The 20,812-nt window shown below is 33.0% G+C and overlaps 3 protein-coding genes, 1 long non-coding RNA gene and 1 other non-coding gene across 5 annotated transcripts; 2 read left to right on the top strand and 3 right to left on the bottom strand.

The window, feature by feature from the left end:
- The first annotated feature begins 3,715 nt into the window (after positions 1-3,715).
- LOC115955335 (pectinesterase inhibitor-like) lies at positions 3,716-4,338 on the top strand. The gene has a single exon (XM_031073431.1). It carries the CDS (start codon positions 3,758-3,760, stop codon positions 4,325-4,327), a length of 570 nt encoding a protein of 189 aa, XP_030929291.1. The 5' UTR covers positions 3,716-3,757; the 3' UTR covers positions 4,328-4,338.
- Positions 4,339-6,772: 2,434 nt separating this feature from the next.
- On the top strand, positions 6,773-6,889 carry LOC115958646. The gene has a single exon (XR_004084577.1). It is a non-coding gene; the product is annotated as a U5 spliceosomal RNA (small nuclear RNA).
- A 1,658-nt stretch (positions 6,890-8,547) lies between these two features.
- LOC115957324 lies at positions 8,548-13,332 on the bottom strand. The gene is made up of 2 exons (XR_004084341.1): positions 13,256-13,332; positions 8,548-8,669 (listed from the first exon to the last, which is right to left on the bottom strand). It is a non-coding gene; the product is annotated as an uncharacterized LOC115957324 (long non-coding RNA).
- On the bottom strand, positions 8,746-13,340 carry LOC115957321. The gene is made up of 8 exons (XM_031075542.1): positions 13,254-13,340; positions 12,423-12,628; positions 12,213-12,335; positions 11,392-11,615; positions 10,685-10,828; positions 10,025-10,242; positions 9,163-9,421; positions 8,746-9,018 (listed from the first exon to the last, which is right to left on the bottom strand). Exons 2-8 carry the CDS (start codon positions 12,496-12,498, stop codon positions 8,890-8,892), a joined length of 1,173 nt encoding a protein of 390 aa, XP_030931402.1. The 5' UTR covers positions 12,499-12,628; positions 13,254-13,340; the 3' UTR covers positions 8,746-8,889.
- A 1,293-nt stretch (positions 13,341-14,633) lies between these two features.
- Positions 14,634-19,426, bottom strand: LOC115957322 (tRNA 2'-phosphotransferase 1). Its single transcript, XM_031075543.1, has 8 exons — positions 19,104-19,426; positions 18,765-18,869; positions 17,950-18,097; positions 17,041-17,130; positions 16,433-16,487; positions 16,174-16,296; positions 15,075-15,131; positions 14,634-14,913 (listed from the first exon to the last, which is right to left on the bottom strand). The coding sequence occupies exons 1-8, from the start codon at positions 19,310-19,312 to the stop codon at positions 14,771-14,773; spliced, it is 930 nt and encodes a 309-aa protein (XP_030931403.1). The 5' UTR covers positions 19,313-19,426; the 3' UTR covers positions 14,634-14,770.
- Between the last annotated feature and the right edge of the window lie 1,386 nt (positions 19,427-20,812).

Here is a 20,812-nt window from a genome sequence, read left to right as displayed (position 1 = left end):
TATATATATATGTTTGTGTTAAGATTTTTAACCATATCTTATAAAATTATATTATAAAAAATACATTACAAAATTGGAATATATTCAAAGAGATAATATATATAATCATTCTTTTGGTCCTTAATTTTTTTATTCAAAACCATATCATGTATATTTATAATATGTAAAACCGAAGATGTATGATTTTTTAGTGATCTCATGATATATTGTCACATAAACTTTTGATCCCTCACGCTTTTACACGTCAACTAAAAAGAAATAAGTCAACTAAAAATTATATTTTGTCTACGAAAAACCTTATTAAAAATATGACTTTTTTTAAAGATTTATTTTTGCTAAAATTTTTCTAAATACAACTTTATCTCATGACACTCTAAATAAAAGAAGTTAAGCGATAATATGAAAATTGTTGAAAACAACTCTATCTCATTTTAAAGTCACTACCAAACATAGTAGAATCTAGAATGAGATAGTTTTCCAAAAATATACTTCTTGAAAAATAACTTCTCTTTAGAAAATATTAATGTCGAAATAAATGAAGCATTAGTATTTCAGTTGATTTTAGGCTCTATTATATGCTTAAACCCCTAAATTAGAATCTTGATATATCTTATTTTCTTTAACGCTTTGTTTGTTCTAATGAAAAATCTTATGTGAAGATAGTTTTCTACATTTTCTTTTGTTAAGGAAAACTATCTTTTAATATTCCTTATTTAGCTTGGCATGAGATAAAGTTGTTTTCCGCTAAAATTTTATAGAAAACAACTCTATCTCACACAAAGCTAAATAAGGAAAATAATTATATCTAATGTAAAGCTAAATAAGAGAAGTCAATAAATAGTTTTTCAACTCATTCTGAGCTCGCTACCAAACATAAGAAAATGAGATAGTTTTCTAGAAAATGTTTTTTGGGAAATGGTTCATTTTTTAGAAAATATTACTGTCAAATACAATCAAAATAAATACCTATTAATAATTATATAAAACTTAGATACAGTGCATTGCATTCCCCAATTAAATTCAAACACTTGATTTTTAAACATTAATTTTCCTTAGAAAATATAATACTATTTGTGTTTTCAATGCAGTCAAGTGTTTAAATTCAAAAAAGTGGATTCTAGTTAATTCAATTGACAAAATCTCTTATGATCTAATAAGAGATTAAGTTTGAACCTCACCAACACCAAAAATCAATTAGTGTTTTAACTTAATGATAAATAGCAATTATCATGGAGCGAACGATACATCGCATCTATCAAAAAATGTTTAAATTCTTTGAAGATCATAATGCACAACACCCAACGTGTTGTATCTAAGTTTTCCCCTTAGTAATTATCATAATTAATTATATATTTAACAGTTTCATATAAAATCAAAAGTATAATAAATACCTATTAATAACTATAATAATTATCAAATTTCATATTTAATATTCCATTTATGAATACTATGATAATAAATGTTTATAAATAACAATCATTATTATCAAATTTTGTATTTATTGTGGCTTCCAGTAAACTCAATTGGTAAAATATTAGATGGTTAAATAAGAAATCCAGAATCCAAATCTCGCCCACATCAAAAAACTGATTGGTACCTTGGTTTGATGATAAAGAGTGCAATTATCATAAGGAGACACCATAAGTAAAACTCTATAAAATTTTTTTTCTTTTTTTTATACAAAATAAAATAGAGATATGATTTATATTTTAAATAAAATCATATTTTATTGAATGCACGGCATATATATATATATATATATATATATATATAAGGAAATTGTGGTCTAACCTTTGGCCAAATCATTTTACTTCCTACTCTTGTGATATCTTGAAAACCTCATAGATTTATAGTGTGATGGATTGATAATTTCTTATGTAAGCAAAAATATTTACATCAAGTAAGTCTTGACATCCCCCTCAAAAAAAAAAAAAAAGAAGAAGTAAGTCTTGACATGTCTAAAAATATACAAGTCAATTTAATAAAAATAAAACATAATTAAATTACATATGGTATAAATTAAATGCATTACATGTTTTTAGTAAAAATCTAGAGGGGACATTATTTAAATTTATGTCCATATAAAAAATTTATTTTACTAAAAATACAAAATAAATGGTGGATTTTTGAAAAGTCAAGGGCCACCCCCTCCCTCGGATTCGGATCTTCTAGATTTCCTAAGGTACTCTACCAAATAGATTTCCTTAAATTTTAACAATTTTTTACTGATTTAATGGTCTAAATTTTGCCGTGTTAGCATTCCACTAACAATAATCTTAATTGTTTTGTTTGTAACATTATTTTATTATTTTAAGAATATTGTTAATGGAATGCTGACATGGCAGAATCTAGACCAATATTAAATCATTAAAATGTGGTTAGAATGTAAGAAAATCTATTGATAGAGTACCCTAAAAAATCTAAAGGATCTAAATCCTCCTCCCTTCACCCTTGATTGACACTATTTCTCTCAAAAAATAAAAAATAAAAAATCTATACTGACCAAATTGAAAATTCCCCAATCAAAATCTTTTTTCCAAATAAATAACTCATAAAAACAAAACAAAACAAAATGGAAAAATTACAACTTATCCATATGTAGTTTGATCGAAATTTAAATTGCCTATTTGTGATTTGAAATTTAATATTTTACTCACCTAAGGTTTGACTAAAATTTAAATTGTTTACCTTTGGTTTGAAATCTCATGATGCAAGTGTTCCGCATTTTTATGTTTTTTGAGAAGAGGAACATAAAGGTGGAGCAAAATTACATATTTAGTCATATTTTTAACAAATGTGGATAAGCTAACTTTGGGTGGGTAATATGTCAAATTTCAAATTATAGGTAAACAACTTAAATTTTGGCCAAATTATAAGTGAGTAAGTTGTAATTTGCCAAAACAAAATAAAACAAAAAGAGTAAAGCTAGAGATACAAATTTTGTTACAAATGATTTTACAAACTACTAATGTGGTGGGTGATTATTGGTAAATGAAAAAGTGATGTTAATGATGAGTCTAGGTGAAAACCAATAAGAAACTGATCATATCAACAGTTTGTAAAATAGTTTGTGGTTATAGCATTACTTAAACAAATATTGAAGGTAGTAAAATAGTGTAATTTGGATAAAATTTAATTACAAAATTGATTGTAGCATAAACCTACAATCTTAGTATCTTTTTATTAGATGTGAATTTTGACAAATCCACCATTGGATTATGTCTTTTTCTTATATACTACACGCTTGCAAAATTTTTAGAAAATTAAAAATCAATAGCTATGTGATCAATAAATTGTTTAAATTGCAAGTTTTTGTAATTTAAAATTATGCATAAAATATAAGCTTATAAATCATATAGTAAATAGTATTCGATTGACACAAAATTTGATATGTGTATTAAAAGTGTAAAAAAAAATACAATTCCGCAATTAGATTTTAAAAATATATAATAATATTTATTTTATTAAGTAAAGTTGTAATTTTAAGTTATAATTAATTTTGTAGCTAAACTTTATCTTTATAAAATTTTGATATAATATTTGTTGGCAATTGCCAAATTAAAAAAGTGCACATCTCCCAAAATTAAAGAGAGAAATTTAGGCAACGTTTTAACCAAAAAAAAAAAAAAAGGAAATTTAGGCAACGCACAATAAATGCAGGAAAACAAAGCCACATTATATAAGTCTCGTTGCAATTGCATGCTAAACCACACTCTCCACAAAAGAAACCAAACCGACAAATTAGTAGTGTACGAAAATGAAACAAACAGTTCCTTCTCTTTCTGCCTCTTGCTTGTTCATTTCTCTTCTACTAGCAATAACCCTATCATGCATTAGCCCTGCACAATCAATAGGTCAAGATGTGCTTAATGATATTTGCTCCAAGAGTAAAGACTCATCTTTCTGCTTAAAATCCTTAAATTCCGATCCCCAGACGGCCACAACCGACCTCCTTGGCCTCGCCGGAATATCAATCAAGTTGGCCAAAACCACTGTCGATGCAACTTACAATTTTGTCAAGTCACAAGTTGGTCTTGTAACTGACCCTACACTCAAAAAACAGTACACACAATGTGTAGAGTCCTATGATGATGCCAATGATAAAGTTGACTATGCAAATGAAAGATTGAAAGCTGGTGACTATGGTGGAGTAGGCGTAGCAACATCAGCTTGCCTTGATGATGTTTCTGATTGCGAAAAGCCACCACCAGTTGCAGTAAATGTAGCAGCAGCATCAACTATCTCTCTCTCAGAACAAAATAAGGAGTCTTATGAACTTTGTCAAATAGCATTGATCATCTCGAATCGCCTTTCGGGGAAAAATTAGTGTCAATTCTAATTTACCTTCTTTTTTTTTTGAGAAACAAACACAAGAGAGGGAAAGAATAAAAAATTCTTTAAGAATAAGAGTTCTTGGCTTTATTTTGAGAATAATGGAAAATAACCTATAGAAAATAAACCTTATTTTTATAAGAGTTTTTTGTTGACTAAAGATAATTTTTAGTTGACATTTTTATTTTATTATTATTTTATTTTTGTGTTACCAAATACTGAAAAATGTGAAAAACTACCTTTATATAAGGTTTTCCAACAAAACAAATAAAGCCTTACTTTATGTTGAACCCTTTTTTTTTTACCCTAATAAATCTTCTTGAGTTCAAATTAATGCAATCACATGATTCAATTTAATTGAGAAACCTAAAGTACAACATCTAAAGAGTCGGTATAATATTTATAGAATTAGGTTTTTTTTTTTTGAATAAGATCACTAATCTTATAATCTTATATATTTTGCATCATTTAAGCATGAAGTTTTACCATTTCTTTCTATCATTGTCCTTTTATTTTTCCATGAGGATACCCAAAGGAAAAAAGAAGAAGAAGTGTCAAGTAATTTTATGCAAATCTTGTCGCTTGAAGATTGGATCTAATGTGAATGGAAAACACGTCATGATGTCTTGTGGATTTTATGCATTTACACTTAAATTAGGTTAAAATAAAACTTCTATCTTAGGAAAAAAAAATGAGGCCAAATTAAAGGGGCTAGTCCATGAGGATTCGACTCTATTTTATGTGTTAGGATTGATAAAATTTAGTTCTTTTCTGCATTAATTAGTAGGATGATATATAAATTCAAATTTCAAACTGTTCAAATAACTTTAACCTTGAGCTTGGTGAACTTTATTTTACTACCTAAAATTATAGAAATAAATATTAAATAAGAATAAAGGTGAAAAAAAAAAAAGCTGGGACCTAATCTGAGGTTGGGTATAAACCATGAGCCTTTTTTTTTTTTTTTTTGGTAATTTAATTTCAAGTTGCTTTGTTGAAAAATTAATTTGGTTTAGCAACCCATGACTCTTTTGTTCTGTGTTTTTCTTTATAAAAATTTTTTAAAATATAGAAAATATTAGGAGGTGCATCACTTCTGAATTTAGTACTCTTAAATTACAATTTCACAATACCCCCTCCACTTTTAAAAACTATAAATCACATTATGAATTTAATTAGTGAGATCTCTCATTATGTGATGTAATTTAATTTCAAGTTGGTAATTTAATTCAATTTTTGGTAATTTAATTTCAAGTTGCTTTGTTGAAAAATTAATTTGGTTTAGCAACCCATGACTCTTTTGTTCTGTGTTTTTCTTTATAAACAATTTTTAAAATATAGAAAATATTAGGAGGTGCATCACTTCTGAATTTAGTACTCTTAAATTACAATTTCACAATACCCCATCCACTTTTAAAAACTATAAATCACATTATGAATTTAATTAGTGAGATCTCTTATTATGTGATGTTGGGTCCCAACTCGTGAGATGAGGGAGTACTATTGGAAATACTGAATATTTGTCGTGAAGGCCACATTAATGCGTTAAAATAAATTAATTTGCAAATCTGTAATCATAATTTAATTTCTTCTTCTGATTGCCCATTGATGCAACTCGTGTGAATCCCTTTGTGAGTTCTCCAACCATAGAAAACACCCAATCTGGATGCATGCAAAAACATGGAATGAAAGGTTCTATGTCTAAAAGCATCTCCTTCATACACCACCTGAGACCAATATTGAACAAATTTTTATTTATTTATTATTTAATTAGAACCCAATGGACTGTTTCTGGGTCTGTTGGTTCATGAGAACACCCAACTTGGATGCATTAATGACTTTGCTATTGTACCAAATGAGATGGGAAAATGAGATTTGAATTCTGAATGTTTTATTTGAAAAGATCAAGAGATAACAGCAAGTTAAACTATAAGGTTCTTCGCGTATCAAATAAGTAGGTATGTGTATTTTAGAAGTGATGAAATGTAAGTGAGCACACTTAAAAAGGAAAAAAAAAAAAGAAGAGAAATGAGAAAAACAAAGAAGAAATAAAGACATTAATATTTTCAAAAAGAAGATAAAAATAAAACAAAGTAGAGATCAAGTTGCATTCTGAAGAGCTAGAACAAATCACTCGGCAAAACAACTACTAAAGCAAAAAAATGGAACTTTTGTCGTTGTAAATGTTTGGATAAATGAAGAGCCAAACAAGATCGATTACGCTTCAAGTGATTGCAACCGTCAGATATGAGGGGTAGTCAAATCCGAAGGTATGGAAATGGAGAGGCACTGGTGGCGTACCTTTGGTCAGAATACAACAAGTGCACAGTTTAAGTAAGTTTGTGTATTGTGAGGAAAGTCCCACATAGGAAAGAAGCAAAAGATGCCTCGCATGAGAACAAGTATAAAAATGAAAGCAAGTGCTCTTCTCAAACTACGCAGCCGCGCGGTGAGCACAAAGCGAACTATTCTTTCGCCTTTTACTAAAGAATACCGTGTGCACGCCGCAAATAGCGGCATACGCCTATTTTTGGAGGGGTTTCCGATAAGGAGATCCCCACAATTCAGTCATTAAAGCTTTATAATGATAAATCTCTGTCTGAAAGATGTGCTCACCGCTCTAATGAGAGGGAGTGTATCTAATCGGTTGTGATATATCTAATTCAAACATTTGGACAGAAACAAGGGGTTCCTTAAAAGTCACTCTGCTAGTTGTTCTAATTTGGGGGTTATTATGTAATTTGAACGAGGAATGAATGAATCAAATTGTTTTAACTATTTTTTGATTGTTAACTGTAATGGATAAAGTAGAAGTTAATTTGCAGGCTACTTTCTCAAAAATTGTTATCTAGCTCGATTACTTCGTCAAATTGTGTGGTTATTTGCAGCTCACATCGACTACTTCGTCAAAAATTGTGTTGTTAAATGATGTGGTCATTGAATTGGTATATCTCAACTGAGGTTTAGTTTTGTGATGGCCAGGTGGCCCGATCATTTTAGACCACGAGAACCTAATTCATGTCAACGTCTAATTTTGCCTACCAGGACCTCAGGAACACGAACATTATTAGATTTTGAATTTGCCCAGAAGCCGTCTTTGGAAGTCAAAACAAATGGCTAGTGATAACTGACACGAAAAGCATTATTCAGAAGTTCACATTTCTTTGCTTGACTCGAAGTCACGAGTGCACGTAGATGTGCTTTCAGCAACGTAATCATTAAGCAAAGCATTTATATTTGTCGGGGGGGTGTTTCTCAAGAAGCCCAACCAAGAAATTACCAAAAATTTGCTACCTCGGCTTGTATCTTAAACTTAAGCCTTCAATTTTGTCATTGGTGTTTCGATATTTACTAACGTGCTCAGCAAAGTATAGCTTCTTTTTAGTATGTTTTAGAAGTCAAATTGCTTTTAAGATGCGGAGATAAAGAAGCAGAAAAGAAAGCTTATTCTCCTTTTAAGTGAGATCAATACATAAAGATGGACTGATAAAAACAACAGTGATTATTAATTTTCAGTTAAGGTCCCCATAATTTTAATTTTCAGATCCACACTTCAGTTTTCAGGCCCGTTTGCTAACTAAACAGTGAACTTTGCCTCTTTTACTTCCACAAGCAAAGCAGAAATCTAGAGAGATGATCTTAATAATCATGGTCCTCAAGGACAACATTAAAATCTTTTACTAGCAGATGCCCTCTTTTTAGAGGTGGGATTATCTTATAGAAGATCGCAGAATATTCAAATTCATAACCTCTAGTTTTTGTTTTTGCTTTTTCCTTGTAATAGAAGTATAGAACCTTAAAAGACATGGAATCAGTGTTCTATGGAAACTTGAGTTCACAACCTAAACTAGTTATGGCATATATACAGACACAGACAGATCAGGCCTTTTTGACCATGCAAACTGTTTAGAAAGTATTTATTATTGTTCCAATAGACATGCCTTAAAAAGTGTAAAATGCTAATTCAGGCTTGAACAGAATACTACTATGGTAATGCCATGCAAGAGTCATGTTGGTTGGCCCTCATACCCTTTTTTTTCCATTAAAAAAAGGTGAAAAATGTTACTTGGATAAACCACAATTCAAGTGGTTACAATTCCGAAAAAAAATGCTTTACTAATAATTAAACCTGCTTCGTTTAAACCAGTAGTGTAATTTATATGCTAAATCATGCCCCAGATAGAGCTGCTGCCATAAAGAATCACATGATAGATGTCAGAGAAAAGAATATTATTACCTTAAACCAATATCATGTTCACACTCCATTTGGTACGGTTGGCAGGGGGAGGCAAAGAAAATGTAGAACCTTAGAGAGAGAGAGAGAGAGAGGGAGAGAGCTACAGTAAAAAGAATATTACAAGCTAAGAATTGAAGCTATTGCAATTTATAATTTCCTAAGCTGGGTACAGGAAATCAACATAAATAATTTTTAATTCCCATATCTTTAAAATTCTATACAACGCCGGCAGAACTCAATCTAGCCAAGGATGGAAAAGGCAGCTCAGTTCCTAACTTGCATGAAATTGGTTGTTCCGTTAAATAAAATAATGACGTAATTCAAAAATCATACTTCGTTCTCCCACTACTTAATATTAGGCACAACATATCTGATATGTTAGCAGAGGAACTGAAGAAGTTCCAAGACTCAAGCATTAGGCGTTTCCTTGATCCTTTGAAATGAACAACCTGTATCCAGAACATAAAGCCAGATCTGAGATAAAATTATGTTTAAAAGCTTCAGCATATCTATTGCCTTGCAAGACCATAATCAAAGCCCACTCCTACATTCAGCTGGGGGCAAAATCATAGGTTATTATGTTAACAATATACCTTAACATCTAAGGGCATTCCATGAAATTGACCTGCACCTTCTGGAGGCGTCCAATTGTATATAGCACATGGTAAAAATAGTACTGAGGCACCACCAATTTTTTCTACAAAAGCTTGTGGTTTGGTAAATTTCCTTGTGTCAAAAGAAGGATCGGACTTTACAACCCAGGCAAGAGCTAACTGATCTCCAAGCATTCGGGAAGCACGCATGTACTTTAAATTGTAAACTTTCAGTACTTCTTGTAAGAAAGCCTTTGCCCTGCATCCAAGTTCATAAATTAATTTCCTTTGGTGTTGCCAAGACAATGTGAGGAAAACAACAGAAATGGAATTGAGGGGGAAGGAGATCAACCACATTTTCAGTAGTTTTTTTCACTGGAGGGAAAAAACAACTTTTTTCAAGCACAAACTATCATCAATGGTATCAAATTGAAGATGTTGCTGGTGTTGATGTAGAAAGACGTGCAGGTGCCATAGGTGAGATGCAAAAGGTTGACCTCCCACATGTGGCTACTATTAGACATGGTGCAAGGTGCAAAAACAGAGGTATGGGAGTTGTTGATCTACCCTCTCCACTATTAAAGAGGTAGATATTTTATCCTCTAACAGAAATTAAATTGAACCCTCTCTATGCAAGCCCCGCACCTTTTTCTTTCCCTCTGTCTTCTCATCCATATGATCCTAACTAAAAAATATTTTATTTTATTTTTTAATTAGAGTAGAATGACAGAACAAGATACATGAAACAGACTCAGACAGTTTTAAGATGTCCAGATTTGAGCTTCCTATTTATATTTTATTCCCCATTTAGTTGCAACCAAATTGAGCATACAAGAACACAAAGACATTGCAATTAATTCACCTTAAAATCCCATCAGAGGTACCCCTCACTGCAATGAATCCCGAATTCAAAGGTTGCTCTTTGTTGTTCCGAAAGGTGAGAGCCAGATGAAAATTTGGATACTCCTGAAAAATCTGTCCTAGATCATCAACCACTGATATGTCCGAGTCAGTGAAGATGTAATGAGTAATATGCCCCTCCCTATGAGAAAGCTCCTCAAGCCTTGTGTCTAGAAAAGCCTGAATTACAGAAATTCATAGAACATGAAAAATCACAGGGCACAATATTGTTTACAGAAAAGGAAAAAGAAATACAGTAATTTCTTGTGATGTTACGTTGTTGTATATAACCAAGTTTTTCTTTAAAGATGTAAATAATGAAATGAGATTATGATGCAGACATGGACTCAGCGACCAGCACACTCCCTACCCTTCTGAAAATGAGAGAAGGAAAAAATTTGACTAACAACTTGCTCTCTATAAAATTGAGACAAAGGGAAAAATTCATTGGAATCATGAAATAATCATAGCCATGGATAGACATCTAGAACATATATACCAGTCAATCACAGGAAACCATAAAAAGTTCAGAGTTTATTAACTATGGAGTGTTGCTCAAGAAGCATAGCAATTGACCATCAACAAAAATGTTCAACCTAATGTAAATGCAATGTGCTCTTACAATGTAAGACCTGATTCTTTGAAGCATCAACTTGTCTCGTGAATATTCACCTTGAATTGGATGGATGGTGACCCTATTTCTGTGCATGTGAAGGTCAGATGCTGGGTCGGTAAGAATAATAACATTGCTCTGGGGCATTGTCACCTGAAATACAATACATACAAAAACCTTTGGATCCAAGCCCGGTTTTAAACATTGCAAAGCAAATGGCTGTAAACATGCAATAAACAGATGTCATTGGCATTCAGAAGCACAGACCAAATTCTCTTTCCTGTGAAAATCCACTTAGACATTCTCTTCACCTTATAAGAATTGTTCCATATTCATATTCTAGAAAGAAAACAGGAAGAGAGAAAAAAGGGGGGGGGGGGGGGGGAAGGGGGATGGGAAGACATACAAGATTTTTTTGGAGGAATAATAACCTTCTACTCTAAGCTAACAACAAAACCTAAATTGAGCTAGTGTGTCCACTAAACCTGAATTGTTATCTGTGGTAGAAATGGATAGCAGAAAAGTGTCGTACTCAGAGATATTTTATACCTTTTGCAGTTATAAGAAAACTATAAAAATAAAAGAAAAAAAAGAAAAAGAAGAAAATGGAAACAATTAGACTAGTAAAGATTCAAATAAATTTAGTAAGGCTTCTTGGAAGTGTTTAATAAATGTGCTTGTCAGAAGATATCACTGAGGCTTTACTAACAAATTACCTGAATGAAGTTAATGAAAATGTTCAATATGGCCATCGATCTCTCCACCTTACTATATGAAGCATTTCCAACATTAACCAAGTTTGATGATCTATCATTTACATTTACATTTACATTTAGGGAGGAATTATAAATGGTAAAAACAGTGACAAAAGCAATATTTTCTCTGCTTCTAGATGTGTGGGAGGATGTTGAAAAATGGGTCTGGTTGAGAGCTTTGATGCCTGCAACATATATAAAACAAGAAACACACATAAGACAGCAAATAACCTATATATGGGGATTGAATGCAAAATTTTCTAATGGTAAGAAATAATACAAAATCATTTGACCACAGAGAGAGGAATGTTACAATTTTTACAAGAAAGTAGATGTATACATTACATTACTTTTAGAAGTGTCCATAAGTCATAATTTCCTGTAAAGAGGAATATTAAGTATTAACATTGAAATGACCCCATAGTGTTGTGTGCATGTCCAAAACAAATTAAAAGGTAAGACTGAACAGCTAATGATTAAATCTCAGTTAAATCTACAACAAACCAAATCAAAGTCCCAGCAGTTTTTTGTATATCTGAAGGGAGTCCTGGGGTATGAAGACCATGTAATACGGAGTAGAAAGATCACCAACTAGTTGATTGAAGAAATAATTAAGCAGCACATGCCAAAAAATTATAGTTCAAAAGGTAAAGGAAAAACTAATTATAATTTACTACAAAACCATTTTACCAACCGTTTTACAAATCCAAGTTCTTTGATCAACAAAATACAACCCTTTAGAACTCAAAACTGCCATATTATAGGAAAGGGACTGCAAGAACCTTCACATTGCAAACGATTGGGCAAGCCTTGTCCAGCAGCAGGCCCAAGAACCAGATGATCAGATTTCTTGCTCTGTTTCTTCGGCGGATATCCCAAAGTTGAGTTCTGATGCAATTCCAAAACTGAAATATGCAACCAAAAAAAGCTCACTCTTAAGCTTATGTTAATATAAAAACCACAATAATATACATATAGTGAGAGAGAATCACCAGAGAGCAGAAGAGGGAGGAAGAAAATGAGAGGAAGACAGAAGAGAAAACGACGCCATCCACTGCACATTCTCATGGTTAACCAATCTGTCTGAAGACCCGCTGAGCGCTGACTAAGAGATCATTGTCCAGGCCAAAACAAAAGCACACAACATAATAATAAAGTGTCTTTGCTCGCCGCAACAATGATGTTGTGCTTTGCTAGGCTGCAAATTCAAATGGGCAAATGTTTAATAGGATGTTCACACTAAAGCCTCATTGAGGGTCAACAGCAACAATTTCAAAGACGCGCAATTTGCTAAGTTGCAATAGCGTTGGTGCACTTTAATAAAGATGTCATGAAAATTTTCTACCAACTTGTAAAAGGACTTTTTCTTACATCTCTATAAGGACTCAGTTTTATCATCCCCTCCTCACAAAGACACTACCAATTCATTCCCTTTTCAATTTAACAGCTACCATTAAAGACCAACAAACTAAAACACTAGCCCATCACTGCATCTATACAAAACAATTCTATTTCTACGTTTTCCAGATGCGTGTTTGTGAATTGGGTTTGTGAATTCAAGTTAATAGAAGCTTTTTTTTGGTTGCCATTAAGTTTTGTTTAGCATATAGATAAGAAATAACTTCTGGGTATGAGATTTTGGTGGGTTGTGTGTGATTAAATTAAAAGGGAGAGATTACTAATAAAAATCACATTCAGAGCAATGAGAGAGATTTACCAAGCTCAATTGCTACAAACTTGAGAAATGCAAAGCATTACTTATAAAGTGAACAGTGAAGTAATAAGATGGGAAATGAATGAGACAGAGAAAGAAAAAGACTTACACAGAGAGAGAGAGAGAGAGACCAATTTGCGAATCTTGATGCAGCGGTGAAGAAGAAGAGGAAGCAATGGATGGTGCTCTCAGAGGAAAAACTATGCCGATTTCTGCTGCTTCGTTTCGGTAGTTTTAACCATGTTGGTCTCTCTGTTGTTATGGGCCTGGCAGAGGACTTATAATAGGTCCAGTTCATTACCTTCTTCGTTTTTATTTTTTTTTTGGGAGAACCAGCTTCCGTTAAATTCATGGAATGCTCCTATCATAACGTTTTTTCATAAAGTTCTTACACAATTGAGTTGACAAATTTTTATTAATTTTTATTTATAGTCATTATTGTCATCATTTTATCTATCAAACTACAATTTGTCATTTTGATAGTTATAAACAATTTTGTGACTCTAGACATCAATTAAATACACATAATTTTATTGACCAATACAGCATATATGGTATCAAGTAAAACTTAGGTATAATAGAGTGTAGCACATTAAATTCCCTTAGTATGTAATCTATTGTTTTGATCCAAAAAAAAAAACACATTCTAAAATGTTATGCCAAAAAGTATTTGTAGGCAATTTGAGGGATTTTTTCTCTTAAAAAATATGAGAAATTTTAGTTATTTGGAAAATCATAAAATCATTGCTTTTTAAGCACAAGTATCCCTGAAAAAACACTACCAAACGGTTTCACTGAAAAAGACATTTAAGAAACTTCATTTGCTTCTTTTAATTTTTTATAGTGGTGGGGTTATATTGAGAAAAGCCTAATATAAGGTTCATTAGGAGAGCATGATAGCCTTGATTTAATTTTATTCAGCTTGCAAAAAAATAGGGAAGTGTCACACTAACGTAATCTTTGTCAATATGATAATTTCTTTGTTTTGTTTGCCCCGAAGAATAATTCATTAAAAGAATTACTTACAAAGAAAATTAGGAAACATTAATATAATGCCAGCCACGTGTGATAGATAATTCTTGGAAGTTTAGGAAATTATTTTACTAGGTGAAATGATTGTTAGCCTAGCAGCTTTCCCTTGCTCAATCCCTGTCGTCAAGCTACTGAAAAAATTGAATTGGGTCTTGAACCAAACTTCTGAAGAGGTAGCAATCAAAACTCAAGCCTCTGCTTGGGCTCGAATCTATAGCTAAATCCAATGCTTGGTCTATATACGTAATAGCTGGATACTAACACACTACAAGCAGACAACATCATTTGTTGCAAAAACTCGTTTGATGGGTCAATAACCTTGTAGTTTAACTAATTGGCACCTATTGGAGTTTTTAACAAAAACATTAGGGTTCAAATCCCCCCTCCCCAGTTGCAACTGTTAATTATCAAAAAGATTATTAAAAAAATAATAATAAATAATGTAGGTTATGGAAACGACATAAAACCCGACTCCAAATAATGAAGTAAGAAAAAAGAATAGCAGAGGTGTTAATGAAAAAAGAATAGCAGAGGTGTTACATGTAGCTGTAGGCCTTATAGAAAGGAAAAATAGAAATATTTGACCAAAAAGGACTACTCATTTGATCTATGTTCAAAAGGTATTGATTTCCTATCAGGCCAGGATTCTATCTTTTCAAAGTACTTGACCGGCACAACACCATCAAAACCTTCAGTTAAGATTACCCTGTTTTCTGAAATGTAAAGCTTCATTCCTTCTGTAATCAAAATTGTAAAGAAAAAAATATATATATATATTAGAAAGAAGAGAGCTTTTCTTTCAAGGAATGTGATGGCAAATCTATTGAATACTTGGATAGAAAATGAATAATCTGTATCTGTAACACTTAGAGCTTGACAATATGTTCTTCAAAATTACCTTCCAAAGCTTTTCTGACATCAAGAAAGATCAAAGTATTGACATCCCGTCTCATACCTGGAAAATAGCAAATCAAGCAAACTGTAAGAAGTTGGCCGAACTAAAATTTTATCAGAAGAATGATCTATGTAAAGATATCTTCAAGATCATTTAAGTAGTTGACAACAGCAGAAGTCATCTCATAAAAAAGTCACTGCACGTTTTCATTTTTGTTTGATAAGTTACTACTACCATTTTCTGTTAAAAAAAAAGTACTAAACAGTAGTGACTATTTATCAAACAGTCTACCACTTTCTGTTCAGAGTAGTAATTAGTGCTTCATAAACAGTCAAGAAACCTAGTAGAACAAGATCTTGAAGTTTTGTTTTCCTCAATGACAGGAAAAACCACCCCTAAAAGAGCTATTTTAGTATCTGATCAAAATAATGGCTAAATAACAATTTCGAAGCCCGGTAGAACAAAGCATTAATGCCAAAGGGTCCCAAAGAACAGCATGTTAGATAAATTGGTGTGCATACATGGGCAGGATTCCCACAGACTCTGTTGAAAGAAAAATTCATATAATAAACAAGTAAATATAAATGTTGTAACGTATGCCTAAGGAACCATGACATCCACAATGTGATGATGGTTACAAAAGTAACCTTGAGTTTGATCAAACACCCCAAGAGGTGCACCTCAAAGGGCAGGCAAAATGGACATATTCTAAAACATGCACAAATTCATTTTGATAAAGGATATCAGTTACTTGGTAAGTCTCCAACAAATGTCTAAAACTCTAACATAATTTTGGGTGAGTCACAGACCAAATTGTGTTATGTCACCCAAATGAATTTTTCAGGTCTTAGTGCTTTTATATTAAGCCATATGCACAAGTCAAAATTAAAATATTTTTCATGTAATAAGTACTTCATTCTGATCAGCATTTGGAGGCAAAATTTTATGCCACCCATCTATCTGACCAAGACAGAGCAGGTCTTGGAAAGTAGAAGACATTACCACAAGCCTTTATTAATAATCACGATAGCTCCTTTACAACCCCATCCCCCTGCACGGCCATGCATAAAAAATTCCACATGCATAATAAATGAAATATTACCACTTATTACTTCCCCATCTGCTGGCAAGCCGCAAGAAAAGTGAACATGCAATCTTTTCATACGTTTTAGACCAATCTTCAAAATTGATTCCAAATTTCTGCTATAGGTTCCATGTATGCACACTGCATATTACCAGGAAAGAAGAGCAATGAAGCAAACAAAAAGGGAGAAAATGATATAAAAAGGTTAAAGTTATGACTTTCATTTTCTTTTTGAACAGAAACAATTTATGACTTAAAAATAAAAACATATATCAACCTGGAACTTCTTCAGGGGAAAGGATTGGTTTCAATAAGCTTTCAGACTCAACTGTCTGCAAATTAAGCATAAAACATCCAATAATATTGTTAGTCAAAAGTCAATATACTAATTCAAATAGTGTATATCATAACTGAATTGGGAAAAGAACATCACAAGGAATTCAAAGTTAGAATTATTATAAAGTGAAAACAAAGGGCACTAACAACACTCATGGTAGAAACAAAAGCAATTAACAGTATCAGTACCATGAAATTTGAAAAATCTTATACGTTATAGTCACATAATCATAGAATTAGATAATAAAATGATAGACGAGCAATCTCTGAAATAGGCACAAAGAATTGAATTTGAGAGTCAATGATTGGAGAAAAAAGGATCTAGTCTTGGATTTGCAAATTAAAAGCTCAAGCATTCATATATCTTGAGCCAAAGTGCATATGAGTATAAGAAACCCATGTCGTTGAGAATCTTAACTTCAAAAGGACTGATTACAGGTTATATTTCAATTGGACACAGGGGTTCAAGCATAGGATGTCAACTTGTATCCAAAAACAAACACTTTCTAGTGTAAAAAAAAAAAAAAAAAATTAAAGAAGATGTTTTACCGTTAATGTGTGGCCTTGGTTAGCACGTATCAAAAGCTCACCATTTTCTTCCAAGAGGCTGAAACGCTGCTTATTATCCCTTCTGACAGCCTGCATAATGCACTATAGAACTTAAAGTGTCTTTTGCAAAAAATTATGCAAAACACAATGGTAATGACAACACAACATAACAAATTTGGGAGAATGTAGTTAATTTGCAGATTGTGCAAGAAATATCATAAGCACAACACATTTATCAACATCATTGGTTGGCTCCATAAGCTGGGCACATCACAAGAACACGACAACATAAATTTAGTGTGTACTATAACACTAGCCAGCACAATGGCTACTATGTTTAGCAGTAAGGTATTGGTTTCAAATATGTTGATCTTAACAGCACTTGACCATGTAACCATTGTGTTCGAGCAATGTCTACAAGAGTCAATAAGACATAAGTGATGAGAAAGTATATATCATTTAATATTTGTACTGTGAGCATACTATGCATAATCACCATATAATCACTTTAGAAATTTCATATATAATCAAGCAAGATTTACTCTTAGCGGCCGTGCAATTGCCTAAAACTCAAAACAATTTAACATTAATCTTGCAGACCAAGCAACATGCTGTTGAGTAATGATTGTACTAATTATCCTTTTATAAATGTGCTCTGGGTAAATTTATACTTAAATAACACTTCAAATTAAAACCTTGCCCTAAAAATTCCTCCTCTATGGTCCCATTACAGTCAGAACTAATTACTGGTAATCTCTTATGTTAGTTAACAAGAAATTAGCATTTTGCACAGTAGGTGAAAGGATTCACTTATGTAATATCATTTTACTGCAGCCACAGTGAAGCAAGGAGCTCAACAGAACAGAAAATCAACAAGAAGGAAGATGAGAATGGTATTGAAGAACATACCTCCTTAATATCATCAATAGTGTGTGATCTCAACGGAATATTAGCAAAAGTCTGCATATTCAGATTTAACAAATCTTGAACCTTCACATACCCATCACTCCGCATGTTCAAATTCAACTCAGTAGCCATATGGCGCAAAATACGCGTCCTGAACAGTTACAAAAAGGGAATCAAAAAACAAAGGAAAAAAATTTTCCTCCGAATTTCTGGGATGTCTCCACAGTAGAGTTCTTAAAATCCTATCCAGAATGGCATACATTTTGTCACACCATCATTAACTTAAATAGATATCAAAATAACGCCAATTAATACCTTCTTTAAATATTAATGATTAGTAAAAATCTAAACCATTTATTCAGTGGTTAAAATTTTAAAAAGTACATACATAGTACAGTTCCTTTAAGTTCAATACATTAGGCTCCCCAATTACAATCAAACACTTGTCTTCATTGACCAATACAACACAAGCAATATTATTTTCCCCAAGGAGAATTGCATGCAATCCAGTTTTGTGTTTAAATTTAATTGTGAACTATACAGGAATTCTCTCACAAGCACCTGAAATCAAAATTCCCTTTTTTTTCACACACATACAATACAAGCAATGAAATTTTTGATATGTTAAGTTGTAGTTGAAAAAAGCTCTGACATTAAGGAGTTTGGATTTCAAACTTAACAGAAAATTCAAGCATAAAGCTTCTTCCTTTAAAACAGAGTATAATGCAAATTTGAAAGAGTAAACAAGAACATACAATTGAAAAGAAAAAAAAAATTTGAGTACAAGTTTTACAAGAACAGGGTCTAGTAGTGCTTACAATAGCCTACCAAGAGCATCAATCTTATCTTTACCAGAGCCACCACCACGACCTCTTGATCTCTCTCTATCGTTTCTCTTCTCCATTCCTCTTCCTCTACCACCACTGGCCATAATAAGAAGAAACAACATTGTAAGCAAATTCAATTTCAATGTTTTCACAAAACAAAACAAAAATAATAACAAAGTAGACAAAATCTGTGAATGGGGTTTTAGCTTTTAGCTAATTGAACCAATAGAAACAATGGCAGTACAAGTTTCTTTTCCTTCGCAGTTATTTTTTTTTTTTTTTAATTTTTTTTTCTCGGAAACCAAACAGATGAGAGAGAGGGAATCTGACCTTGTACTGGAACGAGCAAAAGAAGCGAAAGGAGAGGTATTGGAAGGTGAGACTGTGTTGCTGTTCTTCTCCGTGAAACAACCTAGGAGGAGGGTACGAGGACTCCTGGACCTGGTGAGCAGTAGTAGAGTTGTGGGGACAGGTGGCAGGAATACAGGGCAGTAGCGTAGAAGTTTAATGCAGCTGGAGTTCACCAAAGATGCACACATGGATTGGTGAATGGATGAGTAGGCGATCCTCTGGAGAGAGAGAGAGAGAGAGAGAGAGAGAGAGATACTGGAATAGAGGAGGGAGGGTAATCCTGAGGTTTAAGATAATGCTAAAACCATTTAGCTGTCCTCCGAAATTATACAAAAGGTTTTAAAAACCCAAGCCCACTTATTATATTACAAATTATTTGAAAAGCCCAAGCCTCCCCCAAGTGTAATGAAAGCAATGACCTTGCCCTCAGACAACACTCTTCGACTTCTTTGAATTCCAGTCGAAATTCCCTAACACAATTGGAGCATGTTTTGGTCACATTGATTTCACCTTCTAATTCAAGGTTTGATTATTTTCTATTCTTTAAAGTTTAATTTGTTTGTCTCTCTCTGCCAATCACCCCTCTTTTCTCAAAAAAATTTGTTGTTGCTAGGTGGACTTAACTAATTTGGTGGGCCTTTTTGTAATGCTGGGCTGGGTTGCCTCCTGTTGTACTAGGCCCAAGTATTTTGGATAAAGGAGTTGAGTCCGGTCCAATTGTAACTTATCTTGGTCCGACTTGTGCACAAACTACACCCCGTTTGCCAAACTCTAGTCACATGCCCATGACATGCAGAGCTGCTATGGAAAAGTTATGGCAGGCAGATGTAATAAAGACAACAAAAGAAATACATTCCTTACTTAGAAAAAATAAGTAAAGGGGAGCGACAAGAAGTTCCCCATGCATAAAATAGCTGAAATAAGTGGGGGAAAAATAGTAATGAGTTTGTTGAATCAAAGAGGGAAATGTTAGCCTGCCATGCCAGGTTATGTTACAAAATTGAAACCAAGAAGGGAACCATTTCCTTGATGCGAATAATCTCCCCAGAAAAAGAAATAGCTTTGAGGGAATGGGCTTGAATGGCCTGTGCCCAAAAAGAATCTTTTCTCTTTGATAGAGAGTAGGACTTTAGAGAGAGAAAGGGGATCAACCTATTGATGCATGCTTGTCATTCTATACTCTCTGTTTTCTTTCCTTATTCCTAATCTTTCTTTTCTTTTTCTTTTCTTTTCTTTTCTCAATGCTTGCTTCCGTGTTGTGATTCTCTCCTAGAGGTTACTATTACCGTGATCCTGATCCCTCTACTGTGCATGGCAAGAGTCCTTTATATAATGCCTGCTGTGACTGGTTTTTACTATTTTAGCCATTAACTACCTTTGTCTAGTTTGTGTATCCTTGCCGACCACCACTGGTTTGTCAGTCGCTTAGCCACCACCACTTACCTGTGTTGGTTGTGCCATTCCCTATCACCGGACAAAGAAGAATATTTTGTTTGTTTGTTTGTTTGTCGTGGCACTCTTACCTACTATGATGTGAGTGCTCTCTCTCTCCCTATCTCTCATGGCATGCACCTAGTAGTTCCTACTCATCCTTGCTTCTTTTGGGCTGTATGTCATCCCAACAAGACATTTCCCCCAAAAGAGTCTGAGTAGGAATGCCAGAATAAGTTTTCCCCTCTCCCTACCGC

Source organism: Quercus lobata, chromosome 8 (genome assembly GCF_001633185.2).
Source record: "Quercus lobata isolate SW786 chromosome 8, ValleyOak3.0 Primary Assembly, whole genome shotgun sequence".
In the NCBI taxonomy this organism is placed as follows: Eukaryota; Viridiplantae; Streptophyta; class Magnoliopsida; order Fagales; family Fagaceae; genus Quercus; species Quercus lobata.
This window is presented reverse-complemented; position numbering and strand designations above follow the sequence as displayed.